Source organism: Astyanax mexicanus, chromosome 12 (genome assembly GCF_023375975.1).
Source record: "Astyanax mexicanus isolate ESR-SI-001 chromosome 12, AstMex3_surface, whole genome shotgun sequence".
In the NCBI taxonomy this organism is placed as follows: Eukaryota; Metazoa; Chordata; class Actinopteri; order Characiformes; family Acestrorhamphidae; genus Astyanax; species Astyanax mexicanus.
In genome coordinates this window covers 8,358,688-8,382,294 of record NC_064419.1, presented here as the reverse complement: position 1 = coordinate 8,382,294, position 23,607 = coordinate 8,358,688, and the positions used below count along the sequence as shown (strand labels likewise).

The 23,607-nt window shown below is 36.0% G+C and overlaps 2 protein-coding genes across 2 annotated transcripts in view; both read right to left on the bottom strand.

Annotated features, from left to right (window-relative positions):
• itgb4 (integrin, beta 4) overlaps positions 1-2,248 on the bottom strand; it is a 39,154-nt gene extending 36,906 nt beyond the window's left edge. The window contains exons 1-2 of the mRNA XM_022670846.2: positions 2,184-2,248; positions 458-648 (exon numbers count right to left, since the gene is read on the bottom strand). The gene's annotated coding sequence lies outside the window, so the exon portion shown is untranslated. The remainder of the gene's footprint in view (positions 1-457; positions 649-2,183) is intronic.
• An 897-nt stretch (positions 2,249-3,145) lies between these two features.
• On the bottom strand, positions 3,146-23,062 carry LOC103047331 (SAP30 binding protein). Its single transcript, XM_007236946.4, has 11 exons — positions 22,918-23,062; positions 20,365-20,480; positions 17,823-17,867; positions 13,705-13,747; positions 9,386-9,474; positions 6,541-6,632; positions 6,389-6,449; positions 6,071-6,122; positions 5,831-5,889; positions 5,393-5,477; positions 3,146-3,823 (listed from the first exon to the last, which is right to left on the bottom strand). The coding sequence occupies exons 1-11, from the start codon at positions 23,009-23,011 to the stop codon at positions 3,642-3,644; spliced, it is 918 nt and encodes a 305-aa protein (XP_007237008.2). The 5' UTR covers positions 23,012-23,062; the 3' UTR covers positions 3,146-3,641.
• Between the last annotated feature and the right edge of the window lie 545 nt (positions 23,063-23,607).

Here is a 23,607-nt window from a genome sequence, read left to right as displayed (position 1 = left end):
TCTGTTGTATATGCTTAACTCAACAGTCCCAAATTCCCCAAATTTAAAGTTCCCTAGATCCAGAACTGAGCTAGTATTTATTTTTTATTTATTGCAGCGCATGGGACAGGAACTACTATTATGTTCACTATGGTAAATATTTTACATTTTATGTGAATATCTATAGACGATGCCACTTAAACTCACAGCATCAACACTACATGGAGTTTGAATGGGTGTGCCCAAACTCTTGCATAAAAAAGTTAATTATCATGTGGTTTTCAATGTTTATCAGCTGTTACTGATCACGGAGGTCTTTGCTGTTACTTTATAAACAGGATTTAAATATTGCTGCTCTTCTAGAGTACTTTTATTTAAAAAAAACAACTGTGGTTTATTTCTATTTTATACAACTGTATATTTAGAGCCGTGTTCTCTAAATGTGATTCTTTGATCTGGGTGCGACCTCTAAGCTCACCTGTCACCTGTTGTTCTGTGAAGTGTAACATCAGTACCACTCTGGTGTGTTTAGGGCAGCACTGGTTCGAACAATGGACAGAAAGTGCACAGCCTCTGCAGCTCCACTCTGGGAGATTCTGGACAGCTGAAAAACTGCTCAGTTGAAGGCAGATGGTCAGAGGTGAGGGGCTGCTGTAAATCATGGTCTACCTGTTTAACACCCACACACACACACCCACACACACACTGGAATAAAGACAGCATTCTTCATCTCTGACTCCAACATTCTTCCACAGTGATGGATAACTTGTCACACACTGTGGGGCGTAACGACCACAACCAGCTCACCATAATTTAAACCACACACACAGAAATAGATTATAAAGTCTGGTCGTTCCTGACGATGGGAATGATTGTGTAAGTTTATGACCGTTTTCAGGCTGTGTTTATCTCTAGATGCGACATGTGCTCCTAGAACTCTAACTTTACATTAGAGACACTGATCCACAATCACTTTACACAGAACCAGCTTGACCTCACTTTCTGCAGTTGGTGATGCGCAATCTATCCTACCTACACAGTTTATTTTGAATGCTCAAGACTATAGAAAAATGTTCTTTCTAGCTAGTTTTAGGAAGCCAACATTCCCACTTTTTATATTTTTATGTAAGGCATGTCCTTTAATTAGTGTACCTTTACTAGCATTTTCAGTACAATGCAGTTCAGATTTTACCTAGAACTGCAAAAATCAGCAAACTTTTAGAATCCGTTGTGTTGTTTCAAACAATGTTCATAAAATGATCATACTAAACAGCTTTTAGGCAAAGGCTTTATCCTGCATACTTTATACACCACACTAGGGGTGTGCCATGTTGTATCTTATTAAATAATATTACTAACATTTTTTAGTATTGTGTAAGATATTATACCCTCAAATGTCGTGCCATATCACCCACCGCTATTTATCACATCAGGGTACAATTTTTTTGCTGATTTTAGCAAAAGAAAAATTACTGTTCTCATTTCCCATTACATATCTACTAGAGACAGATTCTATCTGTCCAGTATCATTTATTTGACTTTAGTGCATTATTAGTATCATGACATTCTGGATCAAGGACTTCTGTTACAAATCTGAAGAAATTCCTGTATTTTTTTAATGTCTCAGTTAGAGGTTGTGCAGTCTCATAGTATGCAATAGTAAAATTTTTCATTTTGCTGTAGTAGCATATTCTTGAAATCATTTTTTTAATTCAGTAAAAAAAAAAAAAAAAAAAAAAAAAAGAGTATCGCTATTGCAAAAATACCATGAAATACAGTGATATTATTTTAAAGCCATATCGCCAACTGGTATACTACACCCTGCACACCTCACACACTTTTTAACTGCTTTGACAAGCCAACTTGAAGTTTGTTCACAAACTTTACCTTACTAGTTTTAATTTAATACACACAACTGAGTCTTTTCTCATTTTTACACACACACATACTCATTTAGTGTAGTTAATTTAATCTCTGCTAAATATATCCAGCTGTACATTCCTAGCTTGGTTACATAGGTAGCTAACCCTGCAGTAAATAGTTAGCTAGTTAGTTAGCTTAGCTAGATAATTAACTAGGTTAACAAGCCTGAAGAATAATCAGTTTCCTTAAAAATACAAGATAAACTGCATATTCAACGACTAGAAGTTATAAAACATTATTAACCTATTTATTTATTGTTTTATTAGACATGCTTCTCTTACCTGAAGAAGTGTCCACAGAGAAGAAAAGAGCCTGAGGTAAAATTAGCATTCTAGCTAACAGTTTTCCCTCAGAGCTGAACTCCCGCGCTTTTCTTTACCCTGCTCTGATTCGCTGGTCTGCAGCTCCCCCTCCCCCTCTGAGCAGCTGAGGGGAGAAATCTATACAGAGCATCAGATCTGCACACCCGGTGTTAAAGGAGAGATTTAGGGAGCGTGAAAGAACAACATATATAATTAGTGATACAGTAAAATAAATCTTCGAACATTATTGGATGTAACCAGTGAACGTATATATATGTTTATATCTTAATATAAAAATACATATTTACATTTTTATACAAGGTTAATTGTAACGTTTCTCAGTTATTTTTTTAACTGATTGTTTAAAGCTAAATTTCAAAATAGAATCATATTATTTGACTTTTCCTTTTGGTATAGTAAATAAGATACGGATTTTGATTATTACGTTCAGTCTGAATTTCACAAAAAATTCAAATTTTCCATTTTTACATCTTGTAATACATGGTTGGATTTTACCAGGTCATCAGGTGGAGAAAAGAAAAAATGAGTAAATAAGTTTTTTTGTTAGTTAAATTCAGATTTTGATTGGGAATTCACTATACAATACCAAATGGGGAAATAATTAAATAATTAATGCATACATTTTCTGTTGTCAAGTTTATATGGAAAACAGTCAGAAAATGAACTGAAACATTACACATTTACTTAATTTTTCTATATACAGTTATTGATTGCAACCATAAAGATTCTGTGGAGACCAGTTTAGAGCATATACTTTGGATATGTGAGTATAATAAACGTCAACCCGCACTGCATACTACATTAAAAACTAGTGAACTAGTGAACTTCATGTCATTCCTGCCATCAGCCACTTTTGAGAGATATTGCGCATATGCGGTCATTGCTCTCACAGAAAACAGTGAATACACAGACCCAACACATTTACACAACAATACAAAACATTTATTTCTAACAGTCTTGGGGGTGGGGGGTATGGGGGAAAAACATAGCGTTGACTCGGCTCAATATGAACACATTAATATCCAATATCCAAGACATCTGAAAACTGGAAAAAAAAATTGACTTCAAGGCAGGAACACAAAAGGAAACTGAGTTGGTTTCTGAGTTATTTGCATAATTTTACTTTCTGAAGCAGTCTATAAAAAAACAAACATATACAGATAAAATGGGCTTGAAAGAATTAAACACAGTCCCGGCATTAATAAACAATGTGGCGAAAAATGACAGACTAAAGTACTGTAAAATAACACACAGACGTTGTTTCAAGGGCAAGGGCTGGGACAGGGCGGGTCGTCTGCAGTCAGTCTGTGGTCGTTGGCCGCCGGAGAGTGAACAGTTCCTGGTGGGGCTTTTTAAAAATAGTCCAGAATGTCTTTTGATGGGGACATCTCTGAATTCAGGTGACCTCCAGGTGTGTCACTGCTTGGCCTTTTTCAGAATGGTGCCCACGGCGGAGATGACTGTGGTCTTGGTGCCACTGGCTGTGGTGGTGACCGATACGACGCCAGGGAGAGTTGCTGTCGTTGTGAGTAGAGCTGGCTGGGCCAAAGTTACTGGAACCGCCGAGTCCCACTTACTCTTCCTCTTCTGGGCCTCTGCTGTGTTTTACAAACACAATCAGTTAGTACACTTACATAAATTTGCCATTTTTGTAAGTATAAGTAATGTAAGAGCTAAACACAATCTAAGAGGATTGAGATGATCGTGTATGTACAGTACTTATATTCTGTTAAATTTGCAACTTTCAAGATTTTTACTGTTACGTCACAAAGTACAGGTGTACATGTGAGTATAAAACTTGGGTACAGGTTTCCACTAGTATGCAGAGAACAATATTTACAACAATTTTACAAGTTATTCTACGTACAAGCTACTTTAAGTAAAATAACTTATGATCTGTACAATTATTTTACTTTATTTTTTTTCTTTATTTTCAAATAAATATACCAGTCAAATGTTCAGAACCACCTGTTCATTACATGCTTATTCTTAATTTTATTATTTGTGATATTTTTTTACTTTTTTAACATAGGGGTTGCGATCTGACAGTTTCTTGGACAGTTGCAAAGATGATTCTGCGAAACAACTCTACGCTTGATTAAAAAACAAAACGCTTTTTAAAAAGTAGGACTGGAAGCAGATTTGCAAAAGATAAATAGGCAGAAATGCTTGACTCCAGAATTTCTCTGCAAATCAGGATTTTCTGCACAAACACAGAACCCATCTCACTGTAGAAGGTTACCAACTCCTGATCTAAAGTGCAAAACTATTTTATTACATAATTGAATGTGTGTTTGTTCATCTAATTTTATTTACTCAGACTAAAACTGTACAGAAAATTCTATTTTATTTGCTTAAAATGTTAAAGTTAAATTTTGTTAATCTTTAGTCTTTAATCTTTAACTATGCTTTGTGAAGATTAGCACTAGTACATTAGTATACTGATCATCTAATTTATTTTTTAAATAGTTTTGTAATTAATCTGTAATTAAACTGAACTGTACTTGATTAAGAATCTTTTAGTTGAATTCAAATCCTAACTAACAAAATACAAATAAAACAAAGCTATGTAATATTTATGCACGCTAAATTAAAAAACTATAAGCAAAAGAACCTATTTTTTAATGCTGTCTAAATTAAATGATTATTTTCTTTAATCGTTTGCTCCCAGGTAATGCATTTACAATCTATTTACTTTAATTATATTACATAAATAGAATGAAAGAGACAGCGAGACACAATTAAACCGAAAACACAAAAAAGGGCTGAAGAATAAATTAATCTTAATCTCGCCTCAGAATGTATGGAGGTGTTTCTGACACTGCGTGACTGTTTTCCATAAACACGACTGCTGATACTGCTATTTAGCTATGCTAACCTACTTCAGTCTATGCTGTGTTAATGGCGGTGGGGGTGCCCGTCTGAATGCATTATAGTTCATTTAACTACTGTTCCAGAAAACAGCCCAGAACCACCAGGATGCCCTTCAGAGTGCACTATAGCTCATATACTGATGGGGATGCACCCATTACTAATAGCTTGTGGGGTATAAGTCTTTAATTTAAATGGTTCTGAAGCATAAAGTTCACCGAATGAAGAAACGCCCTCCAGTTCCTGAATCATTTAAAAGGGTGAGCACTGCAATAATTGTGGGTAGGTGAGCGTACCTGTTGACGTGGCGGTGGTGGTGCTGGTGGTGACTGCAGCTGTGCTCGTAGTTGTACCTTTCTTTGTACCCGTTACGAACTCAATCTAAACAAAAAAAAATCCCACATGCATACAGCCATCAATAAAAACGAATGTTTATAAAGGACTATAAATTAAACAATTGTTTAAATCAAATTGTATAAAATCTTAGTAAAAGAAAATGTAACTTTTTATCCAAACAGTGGAATCTAATGACACTGCACTTCAGTGGTGATCCAGCCTTTGAGTGAGTTTAAACACCACACTAATAAACCACTACCTGACACCAATCTTTACATCTAAACTAATAATTAAAAACAAATACTGTGTTTTTGAAAATTGATACTGTATTGCAAAACAGGATGTAGAGAGAGCAGGATATAAATCACAGTGGTAAAAACATGCCTCAGGGCTCTTACCTTAGTCCTTTCTTTTTTAGCTTTTTCAAGTTTTTCCATCTCCACCTTCTGTGCTTTAGCTGTAAACAGAATTAAAAAGCCAGATTAAAAGTGCCTTAAAAAGACTTTCTGTTAAATTCAATTGTATTTATTGTAAAGGTCGCACTTTACTGCAGTATAAATAAAATAACAGCACAAAAAAAACACAATTAAACTAAGCATGTGTGTAGTGTAAAATTAATCTATTTTTAATAAACTTACCTAATGATTCGTAATACGAATCCTCAGACCAGCCATGGGAGTCAAACATGTCCTGTACAGAAAATGTTATAAAAACATATATCATATAAAATAATAACAACAACAACAACAACAACAAGAATGCTTTATTTTAAACCTTTCAAATGTGAATTCTGTTTACTTAAATTATTATTAAATATATTAAATATAAATTAAAATACTGGTCCTGCTCTACCAGTTATTTACTAAAATAGGTGTTTTTTATTTGAGCTCTTCACATTATCCTTTCATCATTTAAATTGATTAACAAACAAAAAAATAAAATAAATCAGAATTTACTTTTGGGTAGTTGGTGCCAAGCTCATCGATTCCACAGTACTGGATCAGCTTCTCATAAATACTGCAAAACAGAATTACGCATATTTAAGTCGTATAGAAAAGTACCAGAATCTTACAGCACTGTTTTAGATTCTGAACGGATTAATTCTTACCTCGGATTACGGAATTCCTTCTTCTTCTGAATGTGGCTGTTAGTGTCGAAATCTCCGTGGAGCTTCCGCTCGTACAGCTTATAGATCTTCTCCTGAATAATTAATAGAAAAAAACACACAAACTTTTATTTCTATGCTTTTACTTTTCTTCACAGAGAGTTTAAATGTACATAGAAAAAAGACTAATACAACAAACATTTTGTCTTCAATACGGTAACTTTACAGACACAAAAACACAATATTGTTAAGGTGCTGTATATGATTCTGAAGAATGCCCGTTAATACTTGAACAATAGACCAACAAACTTAACCCTCTCCCTCTGTGCTCCTTCAAAAGCTTTGCCCCAAGAATGTATTAACGTAATAGGTCATCACAATTTTGCTTCAAATGCTGTTGATAAAGCAGTTTTGATCAGTGGTCTTTTGGACACTTTGTTTCCTTATTTCCAGAGCCATTGCTGGGTCACACTGGACATACACTGTGAGGAAACAGAGTTTAGACAGAGAGTTGGGTTGCCAAATTATCCAAATAGATAAATGACAAAACTAATTAATATAAAATAAATATATTAATATATTTTATGTTCATATTGTCTGGTAAAATACAGGAATTAATGAATAAATGAAAAAAAGATAGATATAGAACTCAAAATTTAATCAATACAAAAAATTACACTTAAACTGAATCACAATTCTCAAATCAGTGCATTAATTAATGTCATTTTAATATTAATACATGTAAAATTAATTCATTTAAAATAATACATCCCAACATCCTGGCCTGACTTCAGCAGAGAAACATCAGTGCTTGTTTTATTTTATCTGCATTTTTACATCTTTTACATCATCCTGTTCCCTTTGTCTGGTTGCTGCTGCTGTACGTCGTACTGAAGAATTCTTATTTAGAGTGAAGTGCTCAGAAGAGTGTCCGGGGGCTGCAGGGCAGGGTCTGAGGGCCGACGGGGGGAATCTGTGGTGCCGGACACTCTGAGTGTTTCTGAATCGAGCCTTTGTGCGATTCTCGAGCCAGACAGTCATATTTAACAACTAGATTCCAAAAAGTGTTTGGAAACCTGCCGAGTGGTGGGGTCACTCCCTCTCTTCCTGTCAGTGAACAGCTAACACTACTGTCAAACGTTTGGGGACACTGTTTTTGTGTACATTATATAAAAATCAGGATCTTGGTTAAGTTACTGTCATTTACAAAATAGACAAAAATTGACAATTTTTGCCAAGAATACCCTGAAACTTTGCAAAATTATTTAAGGACCATATTACCCATCTCTAGTGTTGAGTGTGAGTTTGTGTAATATGTGTGTGTGTGTTTGTGTATGTATGTACAGAGCTGATGGTAAGAGCTGAGTGTGGAACAGCTAATCTCCTGCAGCAGGTTGGGATCGTGTCAGATGGGAATGTGACGCTGCAGGCGCCGGAAACTCGTCATTAATACCAAACCCACCCCAGAACTGTACGAACACTCCACTCAGAACCACACCCTAACACACACACACTCACCTGCCCAGGCAACTATAAGAGTGATAGGGTGGGGGAGAGAAAATTGGGAAAAGAGGAGAGGAGTACAAAAAAAAGATAGAATGAAAAGGAACACAAAAAATTTAATAGGAAAACTAAAGAAAGAGATTAAGAGCTGGGAATATAAATGTTATGTGTATCTGTGGACTGTGAAAAATAGGAAATTCTAGTAATTTCCAAAGTAAATTCACATAGATCAGCTTTACAGAAATGCAATGTGTTTATAAGTACTGATTGAGTAAAATGAAATAGAAAAGTGAATTTCCTAAAGAAGAACAGGCCGTTGTGCATCTAAAACAGCTTTCACACACATTCAGTCAGAAAGCTGTTGTGTCAAGGTACCTTATGTGGTTTCTATGGTGTTGCTAGCTAGTTACTAAGATATCCCAAGTGGTATCTCCAGTATTAACAATGGTATTGTTAGGTACTGGCTAGGCAGTTGTTGTGGTATCCTTAAGTGGTTGCTAGCTAGTTGCTATTGCATTCCATGTTGCTATGTTGTTGCTAAACAAATGTTAAATTGGCGCTACAGTGGGGCAAGGTAATTAATATGGTGCATCAGGTAGTTGCCATGATGTGGTTTAGTGGTTGCGAAGCAGTTGCTATGGTCTCCTGTGCAGTTCCTACAGTCTCTGTGTGGTTGCTGTGGTACCCCATTTTAATGATTGCCTAATTTTTCTAACTGTAAGGCGCAAAATATTTCACATCACACACTTAGACTGAACAATCTGAAATTGGAAATGTCGATGAGTTAAGTAGCAAAAAACCAGCAGTAATATATATATATATATATAAAAAAGAAGAATTTATATCATTTTATTTCAATTTTTTTCCATTTTCTCCCTAGTTTACACAGCCAATTATCCAACCCACTCATTAGGACTCCATCTATCACTAGTGATGCCCCAACACACCAGGAGGATGAAGACTAGCACATGCCTCTTCCAATACATGTGAAGTCAGCCACCGCCTCTTTTTGAACTGCTGCTGATGCAGCATTGCCAAGTAGCATCACAGCACAGTGCGCTTGGAGGACAGTGCAGCGACTTTGGATCGATGTGGGGAGAGAGCGCCATCTACCCACCCAGAGAGAGCAAGGCCAATTGTGCTCTTTCAGGGCTCCGGTAGCCGATGGCAAGCTACATGAACAGGATTCGAACCGAAAAAGAATTTAAATCAGGTACAATATAGTAAAATACTGTAAGTAAAATACCACATGTACATAGTATTACCAAGCTCTGCTGATATAATTCCGATATCACTCCGAAAGTAAAGATCCATTTTATAAACAAGTTAAAATGTGGTTTCACACCTGCAGATGGCCAGGGCAACGTCCGGGTGGTTCTGGAGGAATCCGAATCTCTTCAGGAGACATGTTCCTCACCTTCTCTGAAAACTGGGCTGAAACAGAGACGGACAACGAAAATGATTTCATTTACACATACAAACACAGACAGGTAAATACTACTTAAATTCTGAGAATTGCAGGGGGTCCTTAGGCTAGGGATTTTCAGGACACACCAATAGTATGCAATAGTAAAATTAAATAAAACAACAAAACTGACTCTGACAAAGTTTATAACATTAAATCAGAATAATGTGCATATTGTAGTGACTCAGATAAGTGGCACTCCTCACATTTAGGGCTGTTTATACAACAAACTAATATTTTGACCTCCAGTGCAGTGTCCCCAAAAAAAACTTTAACCTTTAAGGTATTTAATAACATCAATTCATCAACACACTCTCACACACACTCTCTCACACACACACTCTCACACACACACTCTCACACACACACTCTCACACACACACTCTCACACACACACTCTCACACACACACTCTCACACACACACTCTCACACACACACTCTCACACACACACTCTCACACACACACTCTCACACACACACTCTCACACACACACTCTCACACACACACTCTCACACACACACTCTCACACACACACTCTCACACACCTCTTCAGGAGTCCTTTTAGGACCTGAACAAATTCCTCAGGGAGGAATGTGCAGTGTGTGAACACACACCTCTCTACCGACTGGTTACAACAGGCCACTGTCCAATTTCGTCTGACCTAAGATCAGCTCTCTTTCCCCATCTCGCTCGCTTTCTCTCTCTCAGTCTGTTATTCTGGGCAAGTTTGAGGTAGCAAATACCAAGCGAACACACACACACACACACACACACACACACAGGGCAGGGCTGGGTGTGGCAGCCTAGATCTGGCTGTGCTCCCAGACAGAAAGAAAGAAAAAACACGAACAGGAGGGAGAAATTTAGTCCCTGCAGCTATAAAACTTACCGCTGTACAACAGAACAGGCTGAGTAATCCGATCCTGTACAGCACCACTCAGAACCGCTACACACATAGCCACTCACAATCCTGCTGGAGCTTAACTCATTTACATGTTTTAAAACAATAGAACACACACTGTCCTCAAGGTCACCTGTGTCTACACAACACCAAGACCAAATAATTAAATGGTTTGGCATATCTGCAAAAAGTTTCTAAAATATGATTATATTATTTTATGGCCATATCACCCAACCCTACTATGTATTGGCAAGAACTAGGGATGTCCACGATCTGATCACTTGATTGGAATCGAGTGAGAGAAAAAAAAAACAACAACAAAAAAAAAAGATCAAAATTGTAACGTTATGTTGTTACTCCACTAGTTCACTATGGACACGCGCAGTGAGAATGCTCACATTGGTGTTGACATGTTGATGTAGGCAAGTTCATGTCCTATTATGACTGAGACCAAGTCAAAATATTCTATCTGTTAGGTGGTCATTATTATTAATCATAATAATTAATTCTAATAAATGTCTAAAAAAAAAGAAGAAACATGCAATTAAAAACGTTAATTGGGTAATCATAAGAGCACTGTTACCAAAACCCTTAACAGCCTTCCATCTAATTCTTCCATTCACAGAACACATTGGAAACTCTTTATGTGTGTGTATTAAAACACAAATGCTGAGAAGCGTGTACAACAAGGATGGTGTTGTGCTGTATTGTGAGGAGAAGGAAAAGCACAGAGACATGTGGAGATGTTTTTGCACAATCGAGCCAATCGAGCGTCTCTGAGAGTCATTTTACTGGCATCTTTAGTAGTACTGCCAAGAGTGCCCCCACCCCTCACACTCGGGTATTTCCATTGGCCAGAACAAAACAGAACAGACACACACAGACTGGAATTTTATTTATTGTAATCACAAAAAAATACTTAAATGACTTAAATGAACTTCTTATGTAGTCTTTAAAAAATATTAAATACAATCATGTAAAACGTAAACTATCAAGCCTTAAAAAACGCACAAAAGTAAACCAAATCAAACGATGACCCACAATAATCAGCAATTATAAGATGGAAAGTATAATTTATATGTTAATACTAAAACTGCAGTTAAACAGAGCTGGCCCAGCTGATACTGACAGTAAGGTTCTGCTGTTTCACTGAAAACTGACTGTGTCTAAACGACATACAGACCATAACACAGAGGGGTGGAGCTACCCACAATGCTTGGCAGCACAGTTTTTTGTTTACAACCATTGATAGTGGTCTAATTCTTTATAAGAAAACCTGTTTTGTGTTCTAATGTTTTTCTAATGTTAAAGTTGAAGTCTGTATTGTGCAGAACTTGAGTTTTGTATCCCCCTCATCTCCCCCTCCTGCAGCTCCTTTGTGTTTGAGGACAAAGCTGATCTTTAAGAAGCTGGTGTGGGACCTCAGCCTGCAGCCTGACATTTCCATCAACGGAGTGAGTCAGTGTGGGGGACAATCTGTTACACAACTACAGAGGCACGCACGCACACACGCACCTGAAAAATACAGGGAAATAGCTCCGACTGCACACTATTTTTAAATATTCTTTTTATGTCAATGTTATTTGGAATTATCTATAGTGGACTTTTTTATATTTTAACTCTATTTAGGCCAGTCGTGATGCTTACTATGGGTGCTATAGGCAGTATTTCTAGCGATTTCTGCTGCAGTGCTGTTAGCCAATTAGAGGTGATATGTTTGCATGAGCAAGAGCCCAAAACCTGTCTTTCTTCAGAGACCAGTAATTAAGTGAACTAAAGCAGGGCTAAATAGAAACACCTGAGCACTTTTTTGTCACAAAAATCAGCTTACGTGACATTTATTCATACTAGAGTGCACGACTAGACATTTTAAGATAAATTTAAAAACGATGGAATGAGACTTACTCAATCCGATTACTGATTACTCCTTTAAAAAGTACCGTAACTTAGTTACTTTATGGATTACTTGATTTTAAAAGTAACTAAGTTACTTTATTAGTTACTTTCAGCAGCTGCAGACACCACCTGCCGCCACCTTAACATAAACATTATAACCAGTTTTGCCAATACTCTCTTTTTTGGAAAAAGCATTTTAACAGAAACAATGTATCTCTAGACATTTAAAGTTGAACTATTCCCTGAAAAAAATATTTCTTTTTATAACCATAAAAGACCATTTAGCGCGGCGTGTGTGTGTGTGTGTGTGTGTGTGTGTGTGTGTGTATGTGTGAGGTAGAGAGAGAGAGTAACGCACAGTCACTTGGATAAGTAACGTTAATCTGATTACTGGATTGGAAATAGTAACGTGTTAGATTACTCGCGTTACTGACATCACTGGTCCAGCACTACTACTTATAGTCTTCTCCTGCCCTAAGAGCATCAGTTATGGAAATGTTAAGAGTGCACGGAAGCTGCTTAGAGGAGCCCATGACTGGTGATTGTTTAAAGAGGAGATTAAATGTCTTAGGGTGACCAAATTAAAATAAAGTTTCATTTTAAACTTTATGACCTCTGGAGATCAAATCATACTTTACTCACTGAACAATTTACACCAACACATTTTACCTGAGGTTCCAATCTTCTGCATACTACGCAGTTAAGTGGCCTCTTTATGTAAGCAGTGTGTGTTGAGGTTCTAAATAGCTGCAGTAAAGGAGAAGTGCGTTATCTCAGATCAGAGTGAAGTCAGCGCTGCTCTATCGGCTTTCATTTTACAGAGAAACCAATCAGTCAGTCAATAATTCACCAACACACACACAGTTTATCACCAACACTCACTTCCTGGGTACGTCTCTTACACTTACACACTCATACATACACTCATACTTCCCCAAACACTCACACACCTGCCTGATTACTTCCAATAAAACACCTAGCTACACCCTGTTAACACAAACATGTTTGATTTACCGTACTATATATTCAGGCTGCAGGTATAGGGAAATAAAATTTAAGAATTTTATCTAAACCAATTATGTAAATTAAGAATTTATAACCAAAACAAAACTTACCATCAGCATCTTATATTTCTGATGTTTCAGTAATAAATGTGTTAAAAATATTTAGCCTCCCGCTGCTAATTTTTAATCTTGTCCCATCATTGTGAGGACATCTGGTCTTTTTAGAGATAGCAATACAAGAACACACACACACACACATGCACAAACACACTCCTATTTGCTCAGTGTTACTCAAGAGTAATATTTTGGTTTCTGCTGAAATATGTAACATTTCTATGTGAACGCTGCATTCCTTGTGTGTTTGTATGTGTATTAAATATATTATTAGCTACTCACCGACCAACTCGTTTGGATCCCTCCTCTCCCCCGTAATCACCTCCTAAAACAAACAAACAAAAACACACACACACAAATCAACAATGCACTGATACACTAACCACAAAATACATTTTATACAGCAGCAATAAACGGGTTCTCGGACTCATCCAGCCACATGTTTTTAATTCAGTACTCCAATGGTTCTGCTAGGTTTGTGCACAAAAGCCAAAGAGCCCAGAAACTCCATACAAGTTGATTTGCATGGAAAAAGCTTCAGAAATACTTCTGCAATACATTATTAGGTCAGTAATTATTTGGACAGTAAACTGTTTTGGTTACTATTTCATGTTACTCCTGCTCTAAAATAAAACCTTAAGGCTTTTTTTAAATCTCAATGTCTGGACCAGCCTTCATGTTTCGTCACTTTGTATTTTATTAAATTTTTTAACGGTTAGTTTTGGCTTTAGGGGTGTGCCATATCGTATCGTACGTGATAATATCGCCAATAATGTTTTATATCGTGAACGATATTATACCCTGAAATATCGTCCCACCCCTAATTATCACATCATAGTACTAATTTTTTGCCGTTTTTAGCAAAAGAAAAATTCACACGGTTCTCATTTCCCATTATATATTACTAGTGTCATGATATTCTGGATCATTGACTTCTGTTAGCCATATCATATTGCATACAAAATTAAAATTCTAAATCATTTTTCTAATTCAGTGTTTTGTCATATCGCCAAAAGTATCGTTATCTTGAAAATACCATGAAATATTGTAATATTATGTTAGAGCCATATCGCCCACCCCTATTTGGCTATACACTGCAGTTTAGTGACAGAGCAGCTAAATGACTTTTAATGAGTGTGCAGTGTTCACTTAGTCTGTAAACTGAGCTTGTTTTGTTGCAACATGTTGTTGTATTAATCAAATCTTGGGTTATTTTAAAATTTATTGTATTTTGGCCATATGAACACAGGATCTGCATAGTTCCTCCTCTGTATGCTGCGGTAATGTTTTAAAATTTCTTAATACTGTAGAGTTAGAGGGAGGTGCTTTGAAACAAACGAGGAGGTGATTAGAACTGCTAGCTTCCAGGGGGATAAGTCTTATACAATATAGTAAGTTTGACCAACTGCAATTGGGGGAGGAGTCTTAACAAAAGAGAGTAATGATTTGGACCAATGGCATTAAGGTGCAGTAAAAAACAGGAGGGGTTTTACAACAAATGAGGCACTGATTGGGACCACTTTAACTTAGTTCAAACCCATTTGTTAACTGTCCAAATACTTACAAACAGTGTACAAAGTGTATACAATGCACAACACACAAAACAGAATTATTGTGGAAAAACAGAAAGAAAATTATTTAAAAAAAATAACAATAATCTGAAAAGTGGATGATGTCGTGCAAATTTGAAATTAAAGTGGCCAAAAAAAAGGAAACCCTATGCTCACAGCAGACCAGAAGCTTCAGTGAGTTCCATAGTTGTGACCTGCCCAAAAATGTGCCAGTCAGTGAACAGAATAAAAAAGGCTTTGGGTTATTAGTGCAGAAACAGCGGAATAAAGCAGAAAGTGTCCAACTGAGGTGAGCTAATCACTCAGGCCCGCTACACTTTGTTCTGTAGTGTTTCACAGACTGAGCCGAAATAACCGCAGGCCTAACACAGCCTGAACCAATAACGGCTCATAAACTGCAGACATAGTTCTGATTTCTGAATATTTATTTCACAGATTCTATGAGACTAATGCTAGCTATGGAGTAGGCTGACTATTTAAGAACGCTTTGCTTTCTTAAAAAAATCTTGGTATTTTGTAGACTTTATTTCAGTGTCTTCATGAGGAAGAGTCACCTGGAATAGTTTTCTCAGCATCTTGAAGTCTTGAGTTTCAGGAGGTGCTGAACAATAGCTGCTGATTTTCTTTCACGCTGTGAAGCCCCAGCTCATCCCAAATCACCATCTCTGTTTACTATGTAATAGTAAGTGTCCTTTACTTGTTTTCATAACGAAAAACATTGAATGAGAAGGTGTGTCCATACTTTTAACTTGTACTGTATCGGAATTTCTGTTAATAAATGTGAGACTGGAAAACTAGCCCCAGAGTTCAGGAGGTTAAACGTTGAGCGTTTTTGTAATTTAATATGGCCTTAATTCAGCCTAGATTACAAAATCCTGCGTGCAGTGCTGTGGGTTAAGCAAGGCTGAGATGTTCCAGCTGTGCTGTTCCGTCTGCAGGGTGGGGCTCCACTGACTGCATGTTCTGTTTCTGATGAAAGTGCAATTTCAGCACAGGAATTAACATGCCTTGACGACGTCTCTCTGCCTCTCCGAAATTCTTAATGCTGCTGTCAGGGCACAAAGCCAGAATTAGCATAGCAACATCCCAGCTCAGGCTTGCATTAGAGGAGCAAGCAGTCTAGCGCTGTTTATGACTTCTAACAAAATGTGAACATAAAATTTAAGAATAAGGAAACTTTTAACCACTATAAAAAGCATTTAATAAATCCAAATTACACTATATGGACAAAAGTATTTGGACACCTACTCATTTATTGTTTCTGAAATCAAGGGTACTAAAATAAATGTATCCTGCTTTTGTTAAAATAACTCTCTACAAGGATTTGATCTAAATGCTGTTGATCTAAATGCTGCGCTGTTGTTACTATTCGGGCACATCTACAAATTAAAACTAACTGAATAAAACAGTTCTTTTCAGTTGTTCAGGGACTAGACAACTTGTGTGTAGCTAAATAAACTCATTAGAAGAGGTGTTCACAAATATTTGGACAAATAATATACCTCCAAGTAAATACTTGACCTATGACGGCAGTTCTGCAGTATTCACAAGCTTCAGGACCTGCTTCAACATGCTTACGAGTCCCTCTGAGATCACTTACTGTAATTTACTTTATCATAATTTTACATTACAGCCTTTCATTTATTTAAACATATTACTTTACTGAATAAATATCACCAACCTGTGATTTCACTAAGAGCCGGTTTACCCAAACCCAGACTAAGCCTCTAGTCTAGACCAAAAGGGGTTTTCAGTGGTGAGTCAGCATCAACACTGTGGCAATTATTTAGTTTAAACTTAAAAGTTTAAAGTTCAAGTTGTTGGAAAAACAGACCAATTTAAGCCTAATTATTCAAAGATGAATTAGAGGTTAAGCTTCTTAGGCACTCATTTTTCTCCTAAGGCTTAAAGTTCAAACTCAAATCTCATTATCTACCGTAAGAGCAGCATGCTGACTGCTGGATAAAAAAAAAATTAAGAAATTACTCTATATATTGTCAATATTTTACAAACACCTAACTAGTCAAAGGTTTCACAATTAATGTTTTTCTTTATGTCATTTATTAAAATGAATAAGTAGATTAATATTAATGACATGACAACAATTATATATTATTATGGAATTACGTAGTAAACAGAAAAAAATTGTTTGTGCTCTACAACTCCTTCAAGACGATGAGAAAACTATTCAAGATGACTCTTAACTCATGAAGCCACTAAGATTAAAACACCAAGAGTGTGCAGATCTGTCCTCAAAGCTGATTGTGCTACTTAGAAGAATCTTAGATATAAAAAATATTCTGGTTTGTTTAACATTTTTGTTTACAGAATACTAAGCATGTGTTCCTGTATATTTTTATAATGTTATTAATCATAAAAATAAAGAAAAACAAATTGAATGGGAAGAGGTGTGTCCAAACTTGTGACTGGTACTGTTCCTATAGAATTAGTCCTTATATTTAATCTATATATGTATTTTATAGTGTTGTCATTATTAAAGGAAAGCAGAGCACCTTTCAGTTTAATACATGGGAAACTAAAATGGATGCGTTATATAGGTAAACTGGTTATTTATTTAGTTTCTTATATGGATTGAACTGGTATTATTATTATTATTAATGTAGTTATTATTCCTCGTAATCAGAAAATTTCAGCAGAAGTCAGTATATAGTAGAAGTCAAAATAGATGTTACTGAGTCAATGCAGTATGATGTTAGTCAGGGTATTTAATGGGGTCCCCAGTGTTCAGTGTTGAGAGAGGGTGTGAGGTGATGACCCTTGACCCCTGCTATGTCAGGGCTGCAGGATTTTGCAGGGGCATCCAAATACCTTTAATTCATCTTGGGGTTCTCCTGACTCAGAATCGTCCTCTTCCTATAAAAACAGAAATGAACAGGGTCACCACAATCAGCCAACATCACAGCAGTGGACCCTTATATGCCTTGGAGAACCTGGAAATGCAGCTGTCACTCAAACCCTCTGCCTTTAGAACTATTACATTGAGTGTAACGACAAAATTACACTCCAACCAGAACCCTGATCGAGCAGCAAACTGGGTCTTTGTCTGGCTGGCAGTATGACTGACTGATTGGTCCAGGTCTCCCTCGAAAAAGAGATTTTGATCTCAAGGGACTTCCTGGTTAAATAAAGGATTAAAAAATGGTTGATTAGCTGACTGGCTTGTTGACTGACTGGTTTAGAAACTAGCTGACAGGCTAGCTTACTAGCTCGCTAACTAAGTAACTGACTAGGTAAGTGGCTAACTCAATGGCTGTTTATCTGGCTAATTAACTGACTGACTACCTAGCGGGCTACCTGGCTAATTGGTTGGCTGATTTATTATCTGTCTGGCTAAATAACTGATTGACTAGCTACTTAGCTAACTAGTTTGCTACCTGACTGATTGCTTGAGTTGTTGGGTGGTTGATCACCTGGATAACTAACTGCCTGACAAGCTGATTGGTTAATTGACTAACTGTCTGGCAGACAAACTAAACGGCTGCTTTACTGGTTGGCTAGCTGAATGGCTAGTAGATAAACTGACTTAATGACTATCTGGGTGATTTATTGGCTAGCTCACTGACATGCTTACTGATTAATCAACTGACTTGCAAAATAACTGAATGACGGACTGGTTGAATAAAAGGCTAGCTGACTGACTTGTTGGAAATGTAACCTGCTAGCTGATGGCCTGTTTGGCTAAATGGCTGGCTGACAAGCTAACTAAAAACTAGCAATTTAGTTAGCAATTTTAGAATACATACTGCTTTTTTATTGTGTCATAAATGGATGAAAAAGGAAAACAAAAAGTGATAAACTAAATGATGAAGGGAGCTTCTGGGCTGAAATAAAACTGAAACAAATCATGCTAATAACTGATCCAGTACATTCCCAAAATTAATTAATACACCTTATAAAGAACAATGGTATTTGAAATATTTACACACCAACACACACATCCAGTGGAAAACAGAAGCATATAAATCATTTCTGCAGTTTTATCCGATTCCAGCTCTGTCCTTCCTGCTGGACCCCTTTCTGCGGGGTGCAATCGGCTGTATAACTGAGCATTGTGAATGAAATGTATTTGGGCAGGAGCACTTCTGGGAATGTTGTTGTTTTAATGAAAAGAAATCAGCTTCCAAAAAAACTTTTAATATAAACCACATACAAATTACAGCTACACACACACACACACAGGCACTGAAGAACATAAAGTTCGGTTGCGTAACTCTTTTACTTTTTTAATGGCCAAACATCGCCATCTGGGGGTGGACCATATTAGAATAGACACATGCTTCTGTTTATAGTGAGTTACGTGCTCAAGTACAGAACTGTATTTTCTGGTCTTAAATATACACCATTTTGCCAAAAGTATTTGCCCGCCTGTTTTGCTTTAGTGATGCATTACTTGGATAGAGCTGTTTGGTCATGAAATCCCATTCCATGAAGCTCTCTACGCTCTACTGTTCTTAGATTAATCTGAAACTACATGAAGTTTGGAGGTCTGTACTGATGGACTGAAGTTGGAGACCTCCACTGTGCACTATGCTTCTTAAAATCCTGAAATTCACTGAGCTTCCGAGAGCGACACATTCTTTTACTTTTTAGTTCTGATTTCTGAATATTTATTTCACATTCTTTTGCTTGATTTTATACATTTGGTGACTTTTTCGGATACTTTTGGCAATATAGTGTGTTTTTTTTCATTAGTAATTTCAGCACTAAAGTTGTCAAGATACATGATTTTATAAATCACAGCGCTACATAACGTTCTGTTTATAGATTATATATAGAGAGAGTTTCTAGTGTAGATTAGAGCTTCTATAACAGATTGGTTTTTAGAGTATATGCTATGGTTTATAGCAAACACCATATCAGAAATTAAAGTGTATGTGACTTTTATAATGAATATTAGTGTTCCTTATGTACATTATATAGATAGCTGAGTACAATAGCCATTATAGTGTACATTTGATCTTACAAAACCTTTTAATCCATATACTTAAATTATATTAATCTATAAAATATTTGATTCTAGAGTACACTATAAAGTTTACTGTACTGTTAATAAAGTTCAAGAAACTAGAGAAAAGTACAGTTATAGATTATATTAAAGAGTCTACCGAACACCCAGGCCTTCTGCAGTAAAACATTACATCTAAAAAATATTCCAAATTTGCAGAATACAAAGCCAAAACAAAAGAAGTGCTAGTGTCCACATACATTTGATTTTTTTTAGTTGAATGCATTTGTTCACAGATGCTGAAACATATTTTCAAAGCTCCTGGGTTTGCAGTTCTAAAACAATCTGCACAGAAAACAGTAAAATCAGCACACTGTACACTCAGCCACGAAAAAAAAAACTGACCGAATTCCTGTCGTTTTCATCGCTGTCCTCATTCTCTGAGGCGTTCTCTTCGCCATCTTTCACCCTGCTGACCTCATCATCACCGTAACCAGCTGACACCAATCCACCGTGAGCTTCTAAAGTACAAAACAAAATGTAGTCACATTTAATATTTTGAACAGAAAAAAAAAAATACAAATACAATTCTTCAAGGACAGCGCTTTTATAAACAGTTACAGTTAATCTTAACTGAAACATTACCTAAAACTGACACACAGACCGAGGACAAGCATTCTGGAGGGACATTATTACGTATGGATTAGACAAAAACACTATAGATATGATAGGCAAAATAAAGACATGGTATTAATTGAAGAAAGCACAAAACTATTTAAGACCATTTAAACTTGGACACATTTGGTAATTTCCCAATAATTTTCCATGATGCATTAGTGGTGGGCGATATGGCCCTAAAATAATATCATTTATCATATTTCATGGTAATTTTCGCGATAACGATACTCTTGACGATATGACAAAACGCTGAATTACAAAATAAATTCAAGAATACACTCACTACTGCAACAAAATTAGCATTTTATTTTATTATTGTATACAATATTATATGGCAAAACCCTTAACTGAGATATATATATATATATATATGTACATATATCGTTATATATACAAAATACAAAAAATGTATCAGATCTGTAACAGAAATCATTGATCCAGAATGTCATAATATTAATAATGCTGGACAGATAATCTGTCTCTAGTAGATACATAATGAGAAATGAGAACAGTGTGAATTTTAATGCCCTGATGTGATAATTAGCGGTGGGTTATATTGGATGATATTTCAGGGTATGATATCGTTCACGATATTCAAAAATGTTGGTGATATTATAGCGTACGATTCAATATGGCTCACCCCTAGTATGCATTACATGCACTTCATAATCTGATTATAAACTGATTTCTGCAGTTATCTGATTATTAGTCATGTAAACAGCATACACTGATTTCTTAGATCAAAATACAAATGTGAAAAAGAAAGCTGAATTTTTAGCCTAGCAATCAGATATCTCAGGGCATGCAAACTCTTAACTAAAGTATACTAAAATTTCTAAGTCAGTGTCAGCCCAAAAAACAAGCAGTGTTTAACATAGCACTCGCAAAATGGCATCCAACATTAGGACTAATAGTCGACTAATCTGTTGATTATTTTTTTGATTTGTCAATGGTTATATCTGCTATACCCTCCTCATCTGCTTCCTGTAGATATGGCTAATAAATTAATAGTAATCATAAAAGGTTATTTTATCAACCATGGTGCATCATATGGCCTAGTTGAGTAGATCAAGTGTGTACAGAATCTGAAACTTAACTTGACCAAGCTGAATAACCAATATGACCAAGCTTGGTTATGTAAGCTTGGTCAACCAACAGGACTAGCCTCACCAAAACCAAATGTAGCATACAGTACCTGTCAAAAGTTTGGGGGGGGGGGGGGGGACGGGGGGGGACTTTATTTATTTTTTCTTTGTTTAACTTATTTTCTACATTGTAGATTAATAATAATGACATGAAAACTATTTAAAGACAGAATTATTTAGCAATTATATTGTGTCCTCCACACTCCCCCTGACCAAAACCCAACTATTGTTCTGCACCTCCTTTAAGATGCTGAGAAAACTATTCCAGGTGACTCTACCTCATGTAGGTTTAAAATACCAGGAGTGTGCAAATATGTTTTTAAAGCTAAATGTGATACTTAGAAGAATCTAAAATATAAAACATATTCTGGTTTAATTAACACTTTTTACAAAATAATTCCACATTTGTTCCTGTATAGGTTTAATATAGTCTTCAATATTAAATTTACAATGCAACAATTTGATTGGTACTGTATATTTACTGGTCAAGAGTTGGTTAAACAGATATGATAATAGTATAGGGTCTATTTTTACTTGGATGACCAGTTATTTAACCACATTTACCATTAAACTCCAGCTGAAAGCATCTGAGGCCAGGTATTGATTTGGGCTTTTTCAGCAGGGAAGCAGAAACAGTTTAACAGGGTGTTAATGTTAGCTAAAGTTAGCTGTTAGCTGTGTAGTTCTGGAAGTTTTAACGAATTTAAGATTAGCTAAGCGTCCTTTTTAAACACTGCTCAATCCATATTAAAACAACAAAACCATGTTTTTAAATGCCCAGAACACCTTTATCGTTCCTGACCAGTTAACAGGGTGCTAGTGTTAGCTAAAATGAACTCTTCCGTTCTGGCTCTAACTAATCTAACATAAGCTAACTGTTCTGCTGTGACACACTAACACACTAAAGACCAAACCTAAACCTTAAAATACTTCTTAATAACTCACAGTTAAGTTAAGTTAACTGATATGAACCGGAACAGTGAGTGTAACTGAGTGTAAACACGCGCAGGACAGTCAGTTAGCTCGGTGCTAATCACAGAGCTCTAGCGCAGAGTGTAAACCTGGTTTAATGAGACCTCTGAAAGTTAAAACCCAGCTGTTTTGGATGGTTTTAAATCCTGAACTGTGTCTGTACCTTGCTCCCCGGTCTCGGGCTCAGACTCCGGTTCTGAATCGTCTCCATAAGCCGCTAAAGAGGAGAGCAGGGCGCTCTTCTTACTGCCCGCCATTACTGCTTACTGCGCCGGCCCGAGCTGCTCACTGCGCATGCGCCGAACCGCATCATAGCATCAGGGATTAGTTATTTATCGATAATTAGCTAGAATTTAGATATTATTATTTCAGGTTTTTTGTTTTCTTAAAAAGTGTTTATTTTTACATTTTATTTAATTATTGTTTAGTGTTATTTTGCACTATTTTTTATTTATTTAGTTAGTTTATTTTATTTTAGATTGTATTTGGAATTTCAGTTTTTGTTGCTTAAGTTATTATTATTATTATTTTATTATTATTATTATTATTATTATTATTATTATTATTATTATTATTATTATTATTGTTGTTGTTGTTGTTGTTGTTGTTGTTGGTGTTGTTGTTGTTGTTGTTGTTGTTGTTGTTGTTGTTGTTGTTGTTAGATCCCCAAAAAAACATTTGGGATTACTTTTGAGTATTTATTTTTATCATTATTTATACTATTATAAACTAGTGTGTATTTTATTATTTGTATTATTATAAGTAGTAGCACTTATTGGCATAACTGATATTATCATTAATAATATTAACGTCTGCATATAGTTAATTTTCTTTTTTTTTCTTTTTTTACTTT

Coding starts and splice junctions, on each gene's coding strand:
- LOC103047331 (XM_007236946.4), bottom strand. CDS start 23,011: ATGGCGGGCAGTAAGAAGAGCGCCCTGCTCTCCTCTTTAGCGGCTTAT. Junction 9,475..13,704: donor GGATCCAAACGAGTTGGTCG/GTGAGTAGCTAA, acceptor TCTCTGTTTCAG/CCCAGTTTTCAGAGAAGGTG. Junction 6,450..6,540: donor AAGGAATTCCGTAATCCGAG/GTAAGAATTAAT, acceptor TCTGTTTTGCAG/TATTTATGAGAAGCTGATCC.